Source organism: Arachis ipaensis, chromosome B06 (assembly GCF_000816755.2).
Source record: "Arachis ipaensis cultivar K30076 chromosome B06, Araip1.1, whole genome shotgun sequence".
NCBI lineage: Eukaryota > Viridiplantae > Streptophyta > Magnoliopsida > Fabales > Fabaceae > Arachis > Arachis ipaensis.
Genome location: NC_029790.2, coordinates 4,568,203 through 4,575,971, shown reverse-complemented (window position 1 = coordinate 4,575,971; position 7,769 = coordinate 4,568,203). Strand labels below are relative to the sequence as shown.

Below are 7,769 nucleotides of genomic sequence, written 5' to 3'. Positions count from 1 at the left end.
TCTGTAAATGCTATATTATTATAATAAAAATAAAATAAAATCTGCATATTCTGTTTATGTATGTACATGAAAAAACCAAAAACCAAAACACATTATACTTTACATGCACTGCATAACAATGAAGACTTTTTTTCTGGATATCACATATCAGATTAGGTGAAGAAGCAAATTGGATGTCAACATATAGAAACTAAAGGTAAAAACTCAACGTTGTTTTCATGTGAAGTTGATAGTTTATAATTAAAAACCATTAGATGACAATTTAGTCGAACATGTCAAATCATTTACTAGCTTTCAACTATCAATTTCATATGAAGACAGATACATATGAGCATCTACCAACTTAAACACATCATATGATCAAAACAGCAGCCGTAACACATCATGATACATCTAGGCCTTGCGCACCAGCGAAGTTACGGTGCTTCGAGGCCTTCCAATTCCAATCAACTACTTATGATTTTGTAACTACATGCTAGAATATATTTTAATTACTACAAAGGATCAACAACCAGCAGCTTTCAGAAAGTTGTCGTAGGGGCTCGCGGCCGGCAGTTTGAACAAAGGAGGTTGGTTCTGATAGTCAGTTGTGCATGGCATTGGAACAGGACCAGAATTTGGTTGGTACAAATCCACATTGGTATTCTCACCGATAAAAGGATTGGTTAACTGCATCTTATATATAACTTGGTTAGATATTACATATAGAACAGTTTCATGTCTATAAAGGAGGTCATGTCACATTTTATAACTAATTTTAGAAAAGGTTAATGCATGCATTTACAAAAAAGATAGGTGTTGTGTGTAATATCATCCAACCTTAGATGAGGTCAATGCATTCATCCTAACGAAGTTATTGTCATCAAACCACTTATTTCAAAAGCTGATAAAAGGAAGTATATGATTATATCTCTAAGGCATTCCTCATGCAAGGGTATCTTTTTGGGTTTGAGTGAATTTTTGCATAGGCATTACTTTTCTTTTTATTTGCCTTATGTTGAATTTCTTTTTTTTTTAAGGTCAAAGATCAAACTCTAGACTTTTAGATCATAAAAACTATATCATGTTATGAAACTGCTTTTCCCAAAAGTTTAAGCTGATAGGAGAAGGGAAATAGTACTAATGTAAGCAAGGAATTTTTACCTTCGGATCGACGGGGAAAGTAAAATCCAAATTGGGCAATTTATCCTGAGGATTTGTTAAAGGGAAATCCATCAAAGGTTCTTGCTTTGTTTGGGCACTCATCAGTCTGGACATGTTCTGCTTTTCCATAAGAAGAACTTCACATTTATCAGCCATATCCTTATAAGGCATGTTATATACATTTGATACAGAAACCCTTCCAGCTTGAGGCGTGTCCAAAACCTTTCATGTTAATGATATCATAAGAACTTAAAACACAATTCAAGGAACCAAGAAATGTATGATGGTAAGAAATGGATGGTGACATACTAATTCTAACAGTTGGTTAGCACTCAAAAGGCTAGGGGCCTCTGTTGACAATCTCGCATTGTTTTTCATTTGATTCTCGAAAAAATCGAAAGAAGAGTCATCCTCAATTGAAGTAACTGAAACATCCTGTAAAAGGCAAGAATAACCAAGCAATATAAGAACCTTTTTACAGAAGTCATGGGATATGGTTATTGACTCCAAACAAAATCCACTTGACAAACCTTTTCAGGCTGCTTCATGATCAACTGCGATCGAATTTGACACATGTCATCCGGTGCGAATTCTTCTAGAAGCTGCTCTCTTATTGAGGATAGTTCATCCTGGACAAAGGAACAAAAGGCTCATATCATAATATCTAGAACCTCACAAATATTCTATATCTTCTCACAGCCGAAATATACACAAGAAGTAAAAGTGTTACCTCTTCCAACACTTCCAGGTTCTGGATGATTTCAGAAACAAAGAATTCCTGTGTTTTCTGTGTAAGAGTCATTAACTCTGGAAGCGAATTTGAGGCCCTGTAATCATCTTCTTTCGATCCATAGGCGATGGTCGAACCATCACATGCAGTGCTGAAAGCTTGCAGCTTATGATCATCAACTAAACGAAGGAAGGGATCAATCTGGATACATAAAATGAAATCATTTAAGGCAAAATAATACTTTTTTATCTTGAGAGTTAGAAGATCAGTTTGCTATTTCAAGTTTCTTTCAATTATCATAACAGTAAAAAGAAGATCTCACCTGTTTCTTTGTAAGTGTTTCCTTGGCACTCTGAACAAGAGATTTGATTTTGTAGGCTTTTGAAGAAAACAAAATCATCGAAAGTGCTAAAGTAAAGAGTGATCTCCGTCGAGATGGTGGCAATGACCCTGCAATAAAAACTAGGAACTTATTCATTCTTGGCATAATTTTCAAACCCACTCCTGAGGCATATATATCTGGTTTCTAATAGTTATCAAGAATATTAATTAATACTATGAAAAGACTTGCTTAAGAAACATTACATCTCAAAGATAATTTTGCTATCCACTAAGAACTCAAGTTTTCTAAGAAATACCAAATAGCCTATTAGGTGTGACTGAAAACTCACCTTCTTTAAGAGAAATTTTCCACAAAGAAAAAGCAAGCTGAAAACTCCGAACTAGGACTTCCTGAAAAGAATTCTGCAAAGGCAATAAATTTGTGAAGTTATTTTAAAGGAAAAGAAAGTCTTACTCATTAAAAAGAGAGAATAGAAGCAAATATGACAGTGCCAATAATAATGTAGACAACCTTAAACCTCTTTTATATTACAATCATGTAACTGAGTGCATTTAATACCTTAGCTCTAGAAAAAAGCAACACCAAGCTGTATGTATGAGCAATGGCTTCATAATTTTCAGGCAAATTTGTAGGAGAGATAGACTGAACCCAAATTGATGATAGCAATTGATTTATCTGAAGACTACTTAACCTGAGAGCTGCAATTTCCTGCATTCAGGTGAAAAGAAGATCACCAAGTAACCATGATTATAAACCAGATTACAGCTAACATACTCGAGATACTTGAAGTTTGTTTAAAATGCAGGACTAAATTCAAACACACATACTCATCAATGCAAGACTCACCAAATTCCCATTGTCATCATCTGTACTATTTTCATCCACTGTAGCTAGCTGACTCCCACTCCCACTACCACTCCCACTCCCACTCCCATGATGCACACGATTATTAGTCGACTTCAATCTGTTTAGGAACCCGCCAACACCATTAGTTGGTTCAGTCTCTCCAGCATTATTTTCCTTGTTATATTGACTTAAATTTTCATTTGAAGAACGTTTCTCTGATTTTAGCTTCTCAAACAAGGCAGCTGAAGAAGAAAAGACAGAGACTGCTCTAGAGAGTGTTCGTGGAACATCCGATGCCTTATTGGAAGCAAGCATGCCTGACCGAGGGGAAACTGAGGTTGGCACAAGAACTACTGAAAAGACACGGTGAGCCGTTGCTTGTGTCTCATGATCTTGATGGACCATAGCCAGGAGTAGCTGATGAAACAATGATTCAGGGAATGCCTGAGGATCAAAAAAGATGATTTTAGTATCAAATTTATTCACAGAACTCAAAGTAGCATACCAACATGATATAGATAGACTATGAATACTCACTCCTTACCTTATTTTGATAGGATAAATTTGGTAAGGAGGCAACAATTTGAGCAGTCCGGTATACAGCAGCGACTGTGGTTCTGGATATTGCTGTAATATTTGAGATATTCTCTAACATCACAGCCATAACATCTAGAATAGGGCCTGGTTCTCCAACCTATTCATGTATGGCAGCTTAGTTCCTTTGTGATAAGTCCAATAATGCAAATAAAGTTCAAAAGAGCAGATAAAACTACCAAATGTGATAATCACATAAAGCATTTTATCAATCAGTTATTCTTAAAATGTTAAGGAATAAATTTGATTTGAAGTGTGGATAATGTGAGGTACCTTAATTGATAACTGTACAAGGCACTTATCCACAGCTTCTCTAAAATTCTTGTTCCATTCGATTACATCACTTGCTAGATTTGAGTTTTCTAAGGAACATTGTATGCTCTTCCGCAAATGTCTCATCACATCACTTAAAGCACCAATTATTGATACAGAAGGTTGAACCTTTGCATATTGAGCAAGGGAAGTGGTCACCTCAACAATGTCAAGCTGCATTTTGGGTTCTTTAAGGACAATTTTATGATCCAGATGCTTAATTAACATTGACAACAAAACATGAGTGTTTTTTCCTGCAAAAGCAAGAATGAAGAAAAAATAAAGCAAAAAGTGCCTTGTTAATCAAGAAAAAGATTGTATGACATTATATATGATCAAATAAGAGAAATAGTATACCAGAATCATCCATTAAAAACAACATATCCTTTAAAACAGAGAAAGCAAGGCCATCATTTATAGACCACAAGTTTCCATTATCGAAGTATCGGAATATAGATTCCATTACACGGCGTATGGTAGAACCATCCTTGGCTAAGTTGGCCATGTTATGTAGGCAAACCCCAGACCAGAAGAAGGGATTGCTGTTTTCTTCCCTGAATGAGTTTATGACAGATTAATCATTGAAATAGAAAGAAGATAATACAAAGCTACTTTATGGAGCTTCTAATGATAAAAAAATATTACATTGACACATGCAATTCACGTTTGTCATCAACAATTACACTCCAGGATCTGTTTCTCTTTCTGACATCTACTAACGTAGAGTTGTTATTTTCATTTGTTATTGCTTCTTCGCCATGCATATTGTCAGAATCTTGTCTCTCATGATGAAAGCTGCCTAAAGTTTGCCCAGGACATTCATAGTTTTCCAAGACAACAGTAACAATCTGGAATTAAATTGAGAAGGAAAATTACTCTAGAGAAAACAAGAATAAATATATAATATGAGTTATCTTGCAAATGAGCAAGGAAACAGTGCATAATAGGTGGATATCTATGAAGCATAAAAACTGACACAGACTCGGAGAATTGTAGGAGACACAAACATAGTAAAATAAAATAAAATAAAAAATAAAATAAAATAAATTCTCAATTCTTATATGTATGTTAAACTATCAGTTTTCAATATGTCTTAGTACTCTCCTGCTAAGTATTCAAGCCCGATGTTTGTTGAATAGAACACTCCATTTGAAATGAGAATACAGATATGTACATGATAGTATGAAACTTTGTCCTTTTTGAGTTGAATCTTACAAAAATTTTCAGGGAGATTAAGCATATAAATTTATGCAAAGGGAAACACTAGCTCTAAACTCCTCATATACAGTAATGGAATTTGCAAGAAACTCTATATTGACCAACAGAATGGCATGGCTTCTGGTGTAGATTAAGAAAAACAATGGATAAAGTAGCTTTCAAGCTAGAAACAAAAAAATGGTCACCTTCAACTTTGAAACAATTCCCAGTCTTAAAATAATGCTCTTGTCTGAAATCTCCTTGGGCCTCACCCCAATATTGTTCATTACTATAATTAATATAATCACATCAATTATGATCATTTTCAATTCCAAGCAAAAGTGCTATTCATCTAAGAGTGTTCGTGTATCAAAGCTGTTTAGGATCTTCCCTCATATTATCCACTACCAATTTATTCTGTGGCATACCTATGTGGTAATGGCAATAAGGAGTATTTTGTTGAAATAATAAGACCACAGAAAATTATATATGTGCAAGTTGCTGAAACTACTTAAGAATTTACATTCTCCTAAATTGAAAATATACATTATCAGCAGGTGTGATGATTGATTAAACTGTATAAGTATGAAAGGGAAAATTGAACTTACATTGTCAAATTCAACTGATATGTGAGAGTGTTCACCCATAAACCGCACCTACATAGAAAAGTAGTTCATTTTCATTCTAAACAGACAAATATAATTCATGCTAAAGGAAAGAATGAAGTGAAGTTATTTAGAAAGCAGGAATTAGGTGGCAAAATTGCGTGATATCCAATTGAAGGTATTCAATGAAAAAGAAAACATGAATATTATTTGATAGAAAAATGGAAAATTCCTTTCTTGTGCTTCTGGAATTGATTGCAAACTATGAAAAACATAATTCTGTTGCACAAGCTTGAAGCTCATCTGCTTCCTTCGAGATGTGTATCGTCCTGTTGTTAAAGTAAAACTCTTTATCGAAAGTTAACAATTATAAAATAAATACCATCGACGAAAGGCCTTGCAAACCAGCCGCACGAATTTTTCTTGCCCTCTCATCTTCCCCAGTTTCTTGAGCCAACTGACATAGCTTTGGGATAACATTTTCTAAGTTGAATAGGTAACTTGCATCAGTCTGAAAAATGCTAAACATATGTGATTCTCTAGTGTTGTCCCAGTCAATATAGAAGGATAGTAAGAAACAGAAGATCATATTGAAATGTCAAATCCATAAAGTTGAAAATTGGAACAGTTGAAGCACTAGTGAAACCAACCTGATTATTTACAAAATCAAAAAGAAGATAACATCCTATAATTCTCATTTCATCCTGCCGTTGTTGATCCAGTAGTGTGTGAATAATACTTATCAAGCTACTTGCAAATAGTGGCCTATCAAGAGATAAACAAGTTAATACATGCACCACATGTCTTAAATCTTTTTGTTTCCGGGAAGTTAGGCATAGATATGAGAAAGAACAGCATCTAATATGAGAGGCACGAACTTACATTTGTTCAGTACAAGAAGATAGTAATTTCTTGTAAATGGCCATGACTATTTTTGTTGTATGTAAATTCTCATTTCGAAGTTCCTTATAACACTTTTGCTCAAGGGCGGTCACAATCTGATCACCAATTAGTTATCTTCAGTGAGCATAGTAACAAACCTTAAGGAATTAGAAGCATAAGTCTTTCATATGCTATTTTCTAAAGGTCAGAAAAGAAGGATTTGATGTCTGTAAAATATTAGAGTATAAGGTATGGTGGACTTGTATTCTCTATGACAATTTTTTATATGTAACAACATACACAACTCATCTAAGTAAAACATATTCAAGAATCAACCTATACTGTAAGAGATTCCATACCTTTGGGATTCGCAAAGGATTTTTGGCAGCGTAATCACATAGTTTTCCTATTTTCCTATCATTTGGCCCTTCCTCCTATCAACTCATAAACCAAATGAAAAGAAAAATCAATATGCCATGCATTTTGCAGTCTTAATATTAGTTCATAAAGAACAAATAAGTCTGTTAAAGAGACATTTATAAAGTTATCCCTATAGAAGCATAGATCTTTCAACTAACATGGACCATGCTTAAATTGTTTAGCTACATAGAATCAAACACAAAAACATATAAACACAAGAAACCGATAAACCGCTTCACAATTGTCTAGTGTGCTCTATAACATGCTGCCTAGTCTTCTGGAATGAACAATGTTTGCCTACAACTTAACTTTCCTACTTTAACAGCTTAATGTGCATTAAACTAACATGACTTACAATGAGGATGTGACATGATCAGATAAACATGGAACCTTTACAAAGACAGAATTAAGAGAAAAATGATAGACAAGATACCTGGTTACGAGGGAAAATATCAGCAATGAGCCTCTTGTACCTCTTCACAGGTTGTCTAGACCTTGCCCTCAATGAAGGGCAGAAGAAACAAAGATTCCCACAAGCTGGCAGAACTTTCCGGGAGATTACACCAGAGACAGTCATTGTTGAATTACAATTTGAATTTGATGAAGAAAATCAATCACAATACAAGAAAAGAAGAGATTTTTATATATATTATATATATTTATTTATTTATTCTTTTTTGTTTTTTAGAGTTTTTAC

General features: G+C 34.3%; 1 protein-coding gene across 3 annotated transcripts; it reads right to left on the bottom strand.

The window, feature by feature from the left end:
* Positions 31 to 7,769, bottom strand: LOC107645469. 3 transcript variants are annotated; one of them, XM_021103769.1, is made up of 19 exons: positions 7,506 to 7,769; positions 7,012 to 7,086; positions 6,653 to 6,768; positions 6,421 to 6,535; positions 6,153 to 6,281; positions 5,774 to 5,821; positions 4,614 to 4,816; positions 4,326 to 4,522; positions 3,930 to 4,222; positions 3,607 to 3,756; positions 3,063 to 3,506; positions 2,775 to 2,924; positions 2,545 to 2,617; positions 2,196 to 2,323; positions 1,874 to 2,074; positions 1,674 to 1,772; positions 1,453 to 1,578; positions 1,144 to 1,365; positions 31 to 669 (listed from the first exon to the last, which is right to left on the bottom strand). In XM_021103769.1, the coding sequence occupies exons 1-19, from the start codon at positions 7,647 to 7,649 to the stop codon at positions 505 to 507; spliced, it is 3,078 nt and encodes a 1,025-aa protein (XP_020959428.1). In that variant the 5' UTR covers positions 7,650 to 7,769; the 3' UTR covers positions 31 to 504. The 3 variants fall into 3 exon arrangements, with proteins under 3 accessions (XP_020959428.1, XP_020959429.1, XP_020959430.1); XM_021103770.1 differs by having other exon boundaries at positions 7,012 to 7,093; positions 7,506 to 7,627; XM_021103771.1 differs by lacking the exons at positions 6,653 to 6,768; positions 7,012 to 7,086; positions 7,506 to 7,769 and having other exon boundaries at positions 6,153 to 6,291.

Coding starts and splice junctions, on each gene's coding strand:
- LOC107645469 (XM_021103769.1), bottom strand. CDS start 7,649: ATGACTGTCTCTGGTGTAATCTCCCGGAAAGTTCTGCCAGCTTGTGGG. Junction 5,822..6,152: donor TGCAAGGCCTTTCGTCGATG/GTATTTATTTTA, acceptor TTTTCTATGTAG/GTGCGGTTTATGGGTGAACA. Junction 2,618..2,774: donor TGCTTTTTTCTAGAGCTAAG/GTATTAAATGCA, acceptor TTGCCTTTGCAG/AATTCTTTTCAGGAAGTCCT.